The sequence below is a fragment of the Notolepis coatsorum genome, assembly GCF_963971535.1.
Source record: "Notolepis coatsorum genome assembly, chromosome: 1".
NCBI classification, from domain to species: domain Eukaryota; kingdom Metazoa; phylum Chordata; class Actinopteri; order Aulopiformes; family Paralepididae; genus Notolepis; species Notolepis coatsorum.
Genome location: NC_140165.1, coordinates 98,419,548 through 98,434,858, shown reverse-complemented (window position 1 = coordinate 98,434,858; position 15,311 = coordinate 98,419,548). Strand labels below are relative to the sequence as shown.

The 15,311-nt window shown below is 48.2% G+C and overlaps 1 protein-coding gene across 1 annotated transcript in view; it reads left to right on the top strand.

Annotated features, from left to right (window-relative positions):
* The window catches only part of LOC311229844 (ankyrin-3-like), a 69,357-nt gene that overhangs the window by 19,566 nt on the left and 34,480 nt on the right, over nucleotides 1-15,311 (top strand). The window contains exons 9-12 of the mRNA XM_084315917.1: nucleotides 809-830; nucleotides 8,894-8,971; nucleotides 9,624-9,755; nucleotides 12,393-12,545. Of these exons, the coding sequence (XP_084172043.1) occupies nucleotides 809-830; nucleotides 8,894-8,971; nucleotides 9,624-9,755; nucleotides 12,393-12,545 (385 nt within the window). The remainder of the gene's footprint in view (nucleotides 1-808; nucleotides 831-8,893; nucleotides 8,972-9,623; nucleotides 9,756-12,392; nucleotides 12,546-15,311) is intronic.

Below are 15,311 nucleotides of genomic sequence, written 5' to 3'. Positions count from 1 at the left end.
TCCAAACGTTAATAAATGTTGTTGCTGCTTGCATGCTCCTGTGATTTGAATTGAGGAAAAAACTGCAGCATGTCATCTACTTTAACAACGGAATTGCAAAATAATGTTGAAAATAACCAGTGACCTTGTCTGTCCCCCCCCCCCCTAAGATATTAACTATAAATGTCACATTCATGTTTGACACCTTGAATTGTGAGTTGTGCGACCTATCTCAAGCCTGCCCCTTTTTTCTTGATCCTCCAATCACAACTGTTGCTTCGCTCTGGGAAAACAGTTGCGATTGGAGGATCAAGAAAAGAGGGCGGGATTGAGATGGGTCAGTTCCACTTTCCAGCGCAAACTCCAGTGTTTACGTCTTTGACCCACCCTTAAAAAGCCAAATGTGCCGCTTCATTGCTACGGTAACCATGCTTTGCTCGCTCTCTCTTTTTCCTCTCCCTCCCCTTTCATTCTGTCTGCCTGTCTGCCTGTCTGTCTGTCTGCCTGTCTGTCTGTCTGTCTGTCTCTCTTTCCTGCCTCTGCTTCTCGCCGCTTTTCGCTCATCAAAAGGAGTCAGATTCAGACCAAGAGGAAGAGGTAACAGCAGCCCTGCCCCCCACCCCCCACCCCCCACACACAAACTAACTAGACCCCCACTAACTGTCCTGTTCACTGCTAGGCCTCACACTAGTCCCATACTGAATTCAGTGTAATAAATACATAAATAAACAAGTGAAGTAAGCACTGTGTATTGTTGACGTATGGTATTTGTGTACATTTTGATAGAAACGGAAGTCGGTTTATGTAATTTTCTTTGTTGTTTTTACAGACTGGCAGAACGTTCGAGAAATGTAAGACATTTATTCAGTTTCTTCTTTTAATATTCTTGACTTCTTGCCATAAACTATACTAAAATGTGTGCTTATTCTATCAACATCTACTTAACCTCTGTGTATTTCTTGACTAATCGAGCTAATATGACAATGGCATTGCATGAATACTGAATACTATACCTCCAAGTTATGTTACTGTTAAAAATAAAGTGTTATTGTATTACTTGCTAGTTTTCTACTGTAGAGCAGTGGTTTTCAAACTGTTCTTTTGGCGACCTACATTTTTCAGAATAACTGCTTATGACCCAAAACTAGTTTGGAAAGGTTATTGTGTAACAAGGCCAAGTGTCCTGCTTTTAGACTAAACTACTCTGCCCTACAGAAGCTAACCGCAGTAACTACAATTTTATTCTAAATTGAGTTGTAAGTGAAAATGTACTTCTCAATATCTGTTTTATCTTGTGACAACGTTTCAGAGTTCAATCCTGCTCTGTTCTAGAGAAAGGGGGTATAAATAATTGTAGTAACTACAAAGTCACTTTATAGTCAAATAACTTTAAATAAATGTTTCCACTGTTTGCGCAGTTAATGCTTCTGCAGGGCAGTACTAACCTACAGTGTTTTAATTGAACACCTCTATTTTTCAATGGACTTAAGAAATGGGCTTTGGTCTCATATGATACTGAAAATGAGAATAACTTTGGGACCCATTTTAATCTTCCCCAGAAGACCTTTGAAAACCACTTCTGTAGAGAGTATACAGAGGAATAACAAGACATATACATAAACAGATACATAAACACCTAGTTTCACCCTCATTGACCATATTCACACAGAGGCCATTTTGCTTATTTGTCATGACACTTAGTCTAGCCCTAGACCACGTTTTTATTTCTCAAAAGCCATTTAAATCCCATATGTTTGTCTTTGTCACAAAAACACAATGGCACAACCTCACCTCCCAAAGGTTCTGTCAAGACATAACTTATGTAACTTTTGTAAAATGTTTTACTCTTTTCTCTGGCCTTTCATTATTTGGCTTTTAGTTCAAGCGGACCATTTTTTCTAATGGTTCAGCAGTCCATATTGTGCACATGAAGTCATTCATTAATTCATTCATTAATTAATTCATTCATTCATTCATTCATTCATTCATTCATTCATTCATTCATTCATTCATTCATTCATGCTGTGTTGTGTTTGTGGTACAATGTATTGTTCCTCCTAGTGGCGTAGTACCTCAGTCGCAAAACACAGCGTAGTTTGTACCTCCCTAACTTTTCCTTGCTACCTTCCTTGCCTTGTGTACTAGCATGCAGTGATGTGATAGTTACCCTCCTGGAAATCAAATAGCAATTGACCCACTGGCAAAAGTTTAACTCCAAAAATCGAAAGGAAAACATATACACGGAAGTATTGAATTATTATGAAAGCTCCATGTATGTGTTGTCTACCAATGTATGAAATCAATGTATGCTTGATATTCTGTACATCGTTTGCATACATTATTAGCAGTGGCTTTGTGAAAGGATCAAGAACCCACCACAATATTAATTTTAATGTGAACCCATTAACGAGAGAATCTTGAAAACATTATTATCATTATTATTTTTGTTGTACACTAAACATCTCTGCACTCACTCCACTCACTCTTCACCTAAAGCTCTCTGTCGCCATTCCCCTTTGCTTTGCATGGAAATAACTTGCCTTACATAAATGTGTATGTGTGTGTTTGTATGTCTCTATGTATGTGTGTTGAGTTATTGCCAGTTTCTTTGGCTTTTTTGTGTGTTTGCTTAAGTTTTGGGAACACAATTTGTCTTTGCTTTGGTTTGATACACTGTATTATGAGTTCAGATGTCACTTTTCTCGGTTATGGTTAGGACGCTTAGTCAAGAGTTAGAGTAGGGAAAGGGCTGAGGAAATACAAAGGCAGTCCTTCTCTTTTAAGATATGCTCAAGAGTTCAAACCAGTGTTTCTGGTTTAGAAGTCTAGTTTTGAAAGTGAATGGTCTGCATCGCTTAGTATGACAAAGTACAACAAAACCATCACACAGGTGAAGGAACTAGCGTTCTCCACTATTTTGAAACCTTTTTATTTGTCTCACATTCTGTTCATCTGAACAATCTTGAGATGTCTACCCGTGCTGCTCTTCCTTTGTTTGTGTCCCTGTTTCTTTGTCCGTTGTTGATTTGTAAGTGTGTGTGGTTATGCTCATCATTTGTTTTAGTTTCTTTGTCTTCTTGAATGTATTTGAAATTGTTGTTGTGGCTTGTGTTGTCGTCTTGTGAGTGTGGGTGTGCTGGTTCTGTGTACAAGCAAGTTATTTCCTGCTCATAGCCTCTCCCATCGTTATTTTTAGTTGGCTTTTGACCTTATTGTTTGCCCCCCCCCCCCCCCAACACACCTGAGGGTAGAAATCCCAATTCCTCTGATACCCTGATGTAGTCTCTACTGTGTTCCTGTTGCCCTTTGACTCCTTAACGTGTGTTCCCAGTCCTGTCCTGACCACATTTTTCCCATGTCTGTCTCCTTTCATTTGAATCTTTTTGATTTTCTTTACTCCTTACTTGTCCTGTCTTCCGAACGGAAGACGACGAAGAGACGGAGGCATCGGCCCTGAAAACGTTGATTCGGGAACCGGACCTCCTTTCCGACGTGTCGGAGATGAAACAAGACCTGATCAAAATGACGGCCATCTTGACCGCCGACCCCGCGGAGAAATCCAGTTCTTTAGGAGGAGGCGCTCTAGAGAAAGGGGCTGAGGAGGTGTCTGGAGAGCCGTTAGAGATCATGGAGAAGGACTTGGAGAAAGTGAAGGAGGACCTAGAGAAAGTCAGTGAGATCCTGAGGAGTGGAACCTATGAGGGCGAGGTGGCAGAGGAGGCGGTGAAAGCAGCCAGAATGGCTGAAGAGTGGGTCCTCCTCTCAGGCCGTGAGATAGCCCAAGCTAAAAAGATGGCTGCCTTAGAAACCCAAGAGCCTGTTTTACGTGAGACCCGAGCCAATAAAGGGGCTCCCAGACCCAAAGCTATCAAGGACAGTGGTGACCTCAAGGAATACCTCTTGGATGCGCCGGTCAGTTCTAAAGCAAAAGCTAAGGAGGAAACAGTGGTCCAAGAGAAATTCACTGATGTTGTCCTGCGTAAAAGTGTAAAACCGATGGCGCCGACCAAAATACAGGACAAAACCACAGTCTGTGATGTTAAAAAGCCAGTCAGGCGGAAGGGGAAGGACCAGGGGCAGGTGGAGGAAGCTACAGAGGCCGGAGCACAGCTCAGTGTGCCGACAACTCCTCGCCAAGTGTCGCCTGTATCCCCAGTGGTTGAGGAAACTCCCATTGGGTCAATAAAAGACAAAGTCAAAGCTCTACAACAGAAAGTGGAGGAAGAACAAAAGGGGAAAAAGGTCACTGGCAGTAAACCCTCACAGTTGCCTGTTATGAGCAAACCCCATCCAAAGGCCAAAGAAAGCCCAAAAAAAAAACAGGGCCACCCAAAAAAGTCCCCCAAAGCTGAATCTGAGAACCTTGAGGACAGCGTGTCAGTGAAAGAGCTGATGCAAGCCTTCCAACCGGGGCAGGACCCCTCAAAGAGAACGTCTGGGCTTTTTGAACTCAAAACGTCCGCTGCATCAGAGGAAACCACAACATCACAAACCATACAATCAAAAACCATGACCAAAGCCATAATGTCACGTTCCTCTCAAGAACGGGAAGTCTCTTTAGACTCCAAACCCGGCAACAATGGGACCACTCATCAAGAGAGAAACAAAGAAACAAAGTTGAGTCCCGCTGCCCGTTCAGAGCTAACAGAAACTGCAGATTTTGGGAACGGTGGCCTCGATGATAGCTCTGATAGCTTAAAGCACGAGGATGTGGCAGACTCACTGAGTGCCAGTCCTGGAGATGGTACCCCTCATCTGAGCTCTGAGGACAGTTACAAACATGAAGGCTTAGCGACACCAGGCACAAGCCCCGAAAGTATGTCTCTCTCTCCCAAAAATGGAGACCAGACTTCAAAAACATCATCAGCCACTGCCACCTCAAGCAAAGGAGAGCAAAAAGGCAAAGAGGGGTCTGGAGACTCGGGTGTGGGGACCACTGATGACCAGCCCTCTACAGAAATGACCCTACCTGTCTCTTCCAGTGAGGCCGCAGACGACCGCACCACAAGTGAGTCTACATCCGTTAAGAGGAGCGAAACTAAGCCGTCTAAAACTCGAAAGTTTACGAAGAAAATCTCAGAGACATTAGAAACATTTCTTAGCGATGAAGAGAGCCCCGATGGTCAGCTAGCATTATCGTTAGTGGGTTCTCCAGCCTCTAGATCTTTAGAGCTGCCTTTGAGACAGCAAGACTCGGATGCTCTCAGTCCACTAGCTGATGACTCTTTGACAATTAGCCACAGAGACTCTCTAGAGGGTAGCCCCATGGAAGACAACTCCTCCCGTAAGTCCCCAGACTCCATTGAACCCAGCCCCACCAGGGAATCCCCGTGCTGTGATTCCCTAGACAACAGCCCAGTAGAGCAAAAAAGCCACCCAGCCTTCCCACCCACTCTAGATCAGCCTCCTGAGTCCTCTAGCCACCCAGAGCCCTTCAAAGCCCCAGAATTCCCTCCAGATGCTTTGCGTAGTAGGCTTCTCCGAGACCAGGAACCCAGTGCCGATGATGACAGCGGCGAGCTGACATCTCAGATGACAAGTTCGGGTAAGAGTCCTCTCTCCCCTGACACCCCTAGTTCCAAAGAGGTAAGTTATGAGGTGAACCCCAAAACCCCTGATAATTTGTTCCTCACTGTCCAATCCAAACCGGCTGTCATCCCCGAAGACCCAGGAGAAGAGGATGCGTTGGAGAGCAGAGAAGCTCAGAGAAAAATCACTCCAGAGGAGGAGATGTTTAAGATGGCTGCAAAAATAAAAACATTTGATGAAATGGAGCAAGACGCTTGGAGTAAAAAGAACTCTAGGAAAGATATGAGTACCTCAGCAGATTTCGAATCGGGGGATGACAGCTCCAAAAACATAGAGCCTACAAGTGAGAAACCTTTACAGGTTGAAAGTGGGCTCACTAGGCCCAGAAAGGATTCAGAGTTAGTTCCTTTTGTTGAACCCCATATTAAAGTACAACCTCCCTCTCCTTTTCCAGCAGGTTTGCATGAAGGATTCCACAGCAAAGAGGCCTGGACTGCAGCAACAACAGCAACAGCAGCCAGTGTCACATCGGAGGGACCTCATTCTGTCTCAGAGCACCATGATTCCAAAGTAAAAACTGAGGAAGCGCAAAACGTGCTGCCATCTGTAACGTCTGACAAAGACAATGTTGCTAAAAAGGCTGCCGTGTCTTCTAGCTCTGCAAACATAACAGACGAGCAGAAGGAGGAGAGCTTAAGGAAATCAAGGGGAAACAAAGAAGACGACGGGAGAGGGACAGAAACAAGTGATGGCAGTCTACAGACTGGTACTGTAAAATCAGGTAGCAATGTAACAGATGAAGTGAAAGGAGATCACTGGCGGCACACAGGGGCATCAGAGGCTGAACCCGGTGCTTCTCTTGCCGATGGACAAGCTGGGGCGACGATCGAACCAGAAATCTGTATCTATGACGAAAGAGAGGAGGAGGATGTGGTTGTGGTGCCTCCGAGAACCGAATCGAAGGGTGTCACCGCTAGGACAGAGGCGGACCCCTGGACCGCTATGCGTGAGGATGATGCCGCTTTCGCCGCTCGTGTCAAAGAGGAGGAACAGAAGATACTGAGCCTGATGGTCGGCCACCAGTCTCAGCAGGCGACACCGGACACGACCCCTGGTAGGAGTCCGACGGAGGAGAGCACTCCTACCAGTGAGCCCAATCCCTTCCTGTTCCAGGAGGGGAAGCTGTTTGAGATGACGCGGAGCGGCGCTATCGACATGACCAAGAGGAGTTATGAAGAGGAAGGGGGCGGCTTTGCCTTTTTCCAGATAGGTGACCAGCCCTTAGAGGAGGCTCTCTCAGAGCAGGCCAGGGAGGGAGGGAGGAGAACAGCGGCTGAATACGAGGTCGGCCTCAATTTAACACTAGAGGTTAGGGTTGAAGAAAATGAGCAATCAAAAGAAACCGCTGATTCTAAATTAAAGGAAACCACTGATTCTAAATTAGAAGAAACCACTGACTCTAAAGAGACCGTTGATTCTGAATCAAAAGAAACCGTTGATTTAAAATCAAAAGAAACTGTTGATTTGAAATCAAAAGAAACCACTGACTCTAAATCTAAAGAAACCACTGGTTCTCAACGTCGATCCCCTGTAGAAAGTGATCAGGCATCAAAATCCGATGTCCCCAAATCAAAAATTCCTAGAATGGGTATTTCAGCCTCAGCCACAAAGAAAGATCAAATATCTCCTGAAGCTGTAGAAGCAAACACAGATCACAGTTCAGATTTAGACACTAGTTCCCCTGACCCAATGATAACAAATGTACAGACAGCTGAAACTACAGTCACTAGATCTGTGTACTCTGAACAGGGCCAAGAGTCATCTGACTCCTCTCCAGAGGAGCCTCAGTCTGTGATAGAGACCCCCAAACCAGCAGAAAAAGCCAAACAAAATGCTTCTAGTAGTGTCAAAAAAACCACAACCAAAACCCAAGCTACAGTTGCCCCACATAGTCGAGGTAAATCCACAACCTCCTCTCCCTCCCCTACGTCTTCAGCCGCAGTTAAAAAGGAGATGTCCACTGCTGAATCCAAATCTAGAATTCCAATCAAAGCAGGCACTGTGAAACGTAATGAATCTACCCAAGACAGAAAGCTTAAGGTCCCTGTTAAGAAGGACAGTAGGAGGAAATCTGAGACAGATGCAGGTCCCTCTGTTGATGCCAAAACCAAGGCACGGTCTTCCAAAGCCAAAAGTTTCTGTGAAGGGGAGTCCACCAAGCCACCCGCTAAAAAGGAACAGGGTCGTCCCTTGAGCGTTGAGTCTGCAAAGTCTAAGGGCTTCCAGTCAAGGCTGCCGGTAAGGGGCAAAGCTGGTCAGCCGTCTTATACATCAACACCCACCAAAGAGAGAATTGTGCGGCGAAAACAGTCTATTGAGTTCTTTGAAGAGATCAGCGACGAAGCCGCGAAGCTAGTGGAGAGATTGGCCCAAGCAGAGGAAGAAAAGGAGGAACGAGAGGCCGCAGCCGCACACTCGGACGACGAGAGCAGTCTCCTTGACCCCTCGATCATAGAGAAAGAGACTTTCCCTGGAATGCAGTTCCCTCCTTCTGGAGACGTCTTTCCCATCACACCACTGTGGGATGACCCTGTCGAGACGCAGATGCAACGAATCCTGCACGATAAAGTCCGAAGTCAAGGTACCCCCCCCCTCCTCATGGGGCCCATTCTCTCTCTCTTGTGCATCACTAGCACACTGTAGCTGTGAGGGTACCGCCTCTTTGTCTCTTGTAGCTAAGGCTCTTTTGTAACTAAGACTCTTTGTGCTTGTTGTGTTTGAAGTGTGTCTGTGTTCGTGATTGTGTCTCTCTTTCCTTCTATGTGGTCTGAAATCTCAAGATTGATTTAAAGGCTTTATTGAACTCAGAAACAACACAGGGACTGGATTATTCAAAGTTTGAGAGCTGAATAATGTTAATAATTATATTTTATGTTAGAGACATTTTGAATAGATTGAAATACATTTTTGTTTAACAGGTCTTGTCATAGGTAGTGGGTGTTTCATGAGTGTCTTTGACAAGCATGTAGTTATGTTCCGTTGGTGGTTTGTAGTTGATCCGTGTGTTTTTAAGACGTTCCGTTATTCCTTCACAGAAGGAACGAGAGGCCGCAGCCGCCCAAACTTCTGGCCCAATAAACGTTTTGATTACAAAGTGTCAGTTCCACGTTAAAAAAGAAAGCCAGTGAATATATATATACTGTATATATATATATATATATATATATATATATATATATATATATATATATATATATATATATATATTTAAAAAATATATTATTTTACACACTGTTCTTGATGATGCGTTCCCTTTATGAATGTCACTTCTAATTGATAATGATTGTGGCTCTGACCGCTCATGGCTGTCTGGTGGTATTTGTAGCAGATCCACAGGATGAAGCAGAGAGGAAAGAGCAACGGTTGGCCATCATAGCTGACCACCTGGGCTTCAGTTGGACGGGTGAGTTGCATCTCAGAGGTGGTGGTCAAGTGGCCAAAGTCACAATGGGTTTGAGTTTTTTCAGTCATCGCCCAATACATAAATACCGGTTTTATTCTTTTTTCTTTCTTTCTTTCTTTCTTTCTTTCTTTCTTTCTTTCTTTCTTTCTTTCTTTCTTTCTTTCTTTCTTTCTTTCTTTCTTTCTTTCTTTCTTTCTTTCTTTCTTTCTTTCCTTTCTTTCTTTCTTTCTTTCTTTCTTTCTTTCTTTCTTTCTTTCTTTCTTTCTTTCTTTCTTTCCTTATTTCCTTCTTTCTTTCTGTATTTCCTTATTTCTTTCTGTATTTCCTAATTTCCTTTCTTTCCTAATTTTCTTTCTTTCTTTCTTTCTTTCTTTCTTTCTTTCTTTCTTTCTTTCTTTCTTTCTTTCTTTCTTTCTTTCTTTCTTTCCTTCTTTCTTTCTGTATTTCCTTATTTCTTTCTTTCTTTCCTAATTTCCTTCTTTCCTTCTTTCTTTCCTTCTTTCCTTCTTTCCTTCTTTCCTTCTTTCTTTCTTTCTTTCTTTCTTTCTTTCTTTCTTTCTTTCTTTCTTTCTTTCTTTCTTTCTTTCTTTCTTTCTCGTCAGTATATCAAATATCCGTTGACTTATATCCCCCTCTTTTCTGCCCCTCACAGAGCTGGCACGAGAGCTGGACTTCAGCGAGGATAGGATCAACCTGGTGAGGATGGAGAACCCCAACTCATTACAGGACCAGAGCCACGCCCTGCTGAGACTCTGGGCAGAGAGGGAGGCAAAGAACGTCTCAGGTAGGTGATCGTTCCATCTCTGTGCCCTGAGAAAGGGAACGACAGGTTATGTATATAACCTAGTTATATGAGTACTGGCTAAGCGTCCCGCTCTTAAGCCATTCCGAGATATACCTCATCTCATGTACCTATTGTACACCATCAACGAAAAAACAAATACGCCCATCACCTGCCGGGCCCCGCCCCTATAGAGGCGTACTCTATAAGATACTAGGCATGGTCACGAAACACTCTTCCCGCCAAAAAACCCGTTTCCAGGAAAAGATTCCTCAAGGGAACTCAGGGCCGCTTAAGAGCGGGACGCTTAGCCAGTACTCATATAACTAGGTTATATACATAACCTGTCGTTATATTATCGTACTTGGCCATCGCGTCCCGCTCTTAAGCCATTCCGAGATATGGGGTAGAGCGGACGCGAGGCCCGACAGATGTACCCCCTGAGGACCCGTAAGCCCACATCAAGGGGTTGGGGAGTCCCGTCACCCCATCCTTCCTAATGAAGGGGGGGGCGCAGTCAACTCCACCCGAGTGCGAGCAAGAGGGAACTGGAACTCCTTGAACACACAGCACAGGCGGAACCACGTGTGACCTAACACACTGTGGCCCATACCCACACACTCCTGCTACCCTACCAAGGACGGGAAGCAGGATAGGCCACAGACCCCAGAACCACCTGGGAGACAGAACCCCCGGTCATGTCCATGAGGTAAAACCTTACAAAGGGGCCCAGGGAGGACCATGAAGCTGCAGCACAAATGTCCTCCACCGAGGCCCCACCCAGCAGAGCGGCAGAGGCTGCCACCCCACGAGTGGAGTGCGCTCTGACGCCCCCAGGGGGATCCAGCCCGGCCAACGTGTAGCAGAGGGCAATACCCTCGCACAACCAATGGGACAGGCGCTGTTTCGATAGTGCCTTACCGGCACGAGAACCACCGTGACAGACAAAAAGCTGATCGGTAACCCTGAGGTCCTGAGTACGGCTGAGGTAAATTCCCAAAGCACGGACAGGACATGACAGGTGAAGGCCCGCATCTAACTCACTAGCGTGAGGAGGCGGATGAAATGCCTGAACCACAATATCCCTGGAGCGGAAGGAACTCCTGATATTTTTAGGCACGAAAGCAGGATTAGGCTGCAGAGTGGCACCGCAATCGGAACGAAAAGACAGGCACTCTGGATGTACCGAAAGAGCACAGAGCTCACCCACGCGTTTAGCGGAGGTGACAGCCAGCAAGAACGCGGTCTTGAAAGACAGCCGTCCCAACGGCGCTTGCTCAAGCGGCTCAAACGGGGCCAAGGACAACCGACCGAGGACCAATTGAAGATCCCAACTCGGAGCCAAAGAGCGTTGCACCGGCTTAACGCGTCGAGCGCCAAGCAGGAAACGCTTCACAAGAGGGTGGCTGAACAAGACATCCCCGTCAAACCCCTCATGATAGGAGGATATAGCTGCTGCATATACCCTCACCGTCGAAGCCGACAGTCTACCAAGGAGAGACTGAAGGTAACCAAGGACAGCATCCAGGGGGCAGAAGACTGGGTCCCGGCCCCCCGCCTTACACCACTCTTGGAACATACGCTATCTGCCCGCGTAAAGCGCGACAGTGGAGGGAGCATGCGCATTCCGGATGGTATCAACCACAGAAGGGTCCATCCTCTCCAGACTTACCCTCCCACCAGCCACACCAACAGGCGTTGGCCCAACACCGGGTACTGAAACAGCGGCCCGTGTTGCTGAGAGAGGGCCGTCGCCGACCAAGGAATAACCCAAGGCAGAGCGATCAGCAGCTGGATCAAGACCGGGAACCACAAGGGGCACTTGTGAGAACGTCGGCTCGCAAACAGATCCACCGAGGCCTCCCCGAAGCGATCCCAGATCTGCCTGACTATATCGGGGCGGAGTTCCCACTCGTCATAACGAGGACCGCCCCGAGACATCACATCCGCGCCCACATTCTCCGCCCCAGGGATGTGGAGCGCACTCAGACTGCGCAGCCTGCGAGATGCCCATAGCCAAAGTTCGACCGCCACCCGGTGCAGGCAGATGGAACGAGTCCCACCCTGCCTGTTGATATACGCCGCTGCCGTCATACTGTCTGTCCTGACCAAAACGTGCTCGCCTACCACCAGGTGGTCGAACGGTTTGAGGACCAGGAGGACCGCCTTCAATTCCAACACATTGATGTGCGGGGTAGAGCCAGAGAATAGCCGAACGGCAACCTCTGGTACTCGTACGCTACGCCCTGAAACAGGAACCGCAGGAACTTCCTGTGAGGAGGGAAAATTGGGATGTGAAAATACGCATCCTTCAGGTCTATGGAGGTGAACCAGTCTCCCCTTCTGACAGCAAGCAGCAGGAGTTTGACGGTCAACATTCTGAATGGTCTCGCTACAATCAGACGATTGAACGCGGGCAAATTTTGCGCCTGTCTTTTTTATGTTGTGAAGCACTTTGAGCTGCTGTTTCTGTATGAAAGGTGCTTTAATAAATAAAGTTTATTATTATTATTATTATTATTATTATTATTATTATTATTATTGGAACATGGTTATATGTAGTGTTATAGACTCCACAGAGTGTGCAGTGCCTAAACTGAACACATATAAGATATTAATTTATATTCTTGCATTCTACAGCCGAAAACACGCTGATCAAAAGACTGACCAAGATCAACCGGATGGACATCGTTCACCTCATCGAGACCAAGATAATGAAGTCCTGTGATGAGGAGACATCGTCCCACACATATGCAGAGATAGAGAGGACCATAGCGCTGGATCACAGTGAAGGTAAAAAAAATACCCTTTTCACAACAGAGTAAATGCAGCTGTGACTAATAAATGGTAAATGGACTGCATTTATGTAGCGCTTTTATCCAATACGCCTTTATCCAGTACACTCACCACACACAGATGGCAGAGGCAACCATGCAACGTGCCAACCTGCTCATCAAGAGCAGTTATGGGTGTCTTCCTCAAAGACATTTGGACATGCTGCCGGGAGGAGTCTGAATCAAACCGGGAACCTTCACCTTAAGATTACCCTGTCCATTCCATTTATGTGTGCCAGTGAGCCAGTGTGCCAGTGAGCCAGTGTACCAGTGTGATGTGAGCCAGTGTGCCAGTGAGCCAGTGAGCCAGTGAGTGAGCCAGTGTGCCAGTGTGCCAGTGAGCCAGTGAGTGAGCCAGTGAGCCAGTGTGCCAGTGAGTGAGCCAGTGTGGCAGTGAGCCAGTGTGCCAGTGAGCCAGTGTGACAGTGTGCCAGTGAGCCAATGTGCCAGTGAGTGAGCCAGTGAGCCAGTGTGCCAGTGTGCCATTGTACCAGTGGGCCAGTGAGCCAGTGAGCCAGTGAGACAGTGAGACAGTGAGTGAGCCAGTGTGGCAGTGAGCCAGTGTGCCAGTGAGCCAGTGAGCCAGTGTGACAGTGTGCCAGTGAGCCAGTGAGCCAGTGTGGCAGTGAGCCAGTGTGCCAGTGAGCCAGTGAGCCAGTGAGCCAGTGAGCCAGTGAGCCAGTGTGCCAGTGAGCCAGTGAGCCAGTGTGCCAGTGAGCCAGTGAGCCAGTGTGACAGTGAGCCAGTGAGCCAGTGAGCCAGTGTGCCAGTGAGTGAGCCAGTGAGCCAGTGAGCCAGTGTGCCAGTGAGCCAGTGAGCCAGTGTGCCAGTGTGCCAGTGAGCCAGTGAGCCAGTGTGCCAGTGAGCCAGTGTGACAGTGAGTGAGCCAGTGTGGCACTGTGGCAGTGAGCCAGTGAGCCAGTGTGACAGTGAGCCAGTGAGTGAGCCAGTGTGGCAGTGAGCCAGTGAGCCAGTGTGACAGTGAGCCAGTGAGTGAGCCAGTGTGCCAGTGAGCCAATGTGCCAGTGAGTGAGCCAGTGAGCCAGTGTGCCAGTGAGTGAGCCAGTGTGGCAGTGAGCCAGTGAGTGAGCCAGTGAGCCAGTGTGACAGTGAGTGAGCCAGTGTGGCAGTGAGTGAGCCAGTGTGGCAGTGAGCCAGTGTGACAGTGAGCCAGTGAGCCAGTGTGCCAGTGAGCCAGTGTGACAGTGAGTGAGCCAGTGTGGCAGTGAGCCAGTGTGACAGTGAGCCAGTGAGCCAGTGTGCCAGTGAGCCAGTGTGACAGTGTGCCAGTGTGCCAGTGAGCCAATGTGCCAGTGTGACAGTGTGCCAGTGAGCCAGTGAGCCAGTGAGTGAGCCAGTGTGGCAGTGAGCCAGTGTGACAGTGAGTGAGCCAGTGTGCCAGTGAGCCAGTGAGCCAGTGTGACAGTGAGCCAGTGAGTGAGCCAGTGTGCCAGTGAGCCAATGTGCCAGTGAGTGAGCCAGTGAGCCAGTGTGCCAGTGAGTGAGCCAGTGTGGCAGTGAGCCAGTGAGTGAGCCAGTGAGCCAGTGTGACAGTGAGTGAGCCAGTGTGGCAGTGAGTGAGCCAGTGTGACAGTGAGCCAGTGAGCCAGTGTGCCAGTGAGCCAGTGTGACAGTGAGTGAGCCAGTGTGGCAGTGAGCCAGTGTGACAGTGAGCCAGTGAGCCAGTGTGCCAGTGAGCCAGTGTGACAGTGTGCCAGTGTGCCAGTGAGCCAATGTGCCAGTGTGACAGTGTGCCAGTGAGCCAGTGAGCCAGTGAGTGAGCCAGTGTGGCAGTGAGCCAGTGTGACAGTGAGTGAGCCAGTGTGCCAGTGAGCCAGTGTGACAGTGTGCCAGTGAGCCAGTGTGTGAGCCAGTGAGCCAGTGTGCCAGTGAGTGAGCCAGTGAGCCAGTGAGCCAGTGTGCCAGTGAGCCAGTGTGCCAGTGAGCCAGTGTGACAGTGTGCCAGTGAGCCAGTGTGCCAGTGAGCCAATGTGCCAGTGAGTGAGCCAGTGTGGCAGTGAGCCAGTGAGCCAGTGTGCCAGTGAGCCAGTGTGACAGTGTGCCAGTGTGACAGTGTGACAGTGAGCCAGTGTGACAGTGAGCCAGTGTGCCAGTGTGCCAGTGTGACAGTGAGCCAGTGTGACAGTGTGCCAGTGTGACAGTGTGCCAGTGAGCCAGTGTGACAGTGAGCCAGTGTGCCAGTGTGCCAGTGTGACAGTGTGCCAGTGAGCCAGTGTGCCAGTGAGCCAGTGAGCCAGTGTGACAGTGAGCCAGTGTGCCAGTGTGACAGTGTGCCAGTGTGACAGTGAGTGAGCCAGTGTGGCAGTGAGCCAGTGTGACAGTGAGTGAGCCAGTGTGCCAGTGAGCCAGTGAGCCAGTGAGCCAGTGTGACAGTGTGCCAGTGTGACAGTGAGTGAGCCAGTGTGACAGTGAGCCAGTGTGACAGTGAGTGAGCCAGTGTGCCAGTGAGCCAGTGTGACAGTGTGCCAGTGAGCCAGTGAGTGAGCCAGTGAGCCAGTGAGCCAGTGTGCCAGTGAGCCAGTGTGCCAGTGAGCCAGTGTGACAGTGTGCCAGTGAGCCAGTGTGCCAGTGAGCCAATGTGCCAGTGAGTGAGCCAGTGTGGCAGTGAGCCAGTGAGCCAGTGTGACAGTGTGCCAGTGTGACAGTGAGCCAGTGTGCCAGTGTGACAGTGAGCCAGTGTGCCAGTGAGCCAGTGTGACAGTGT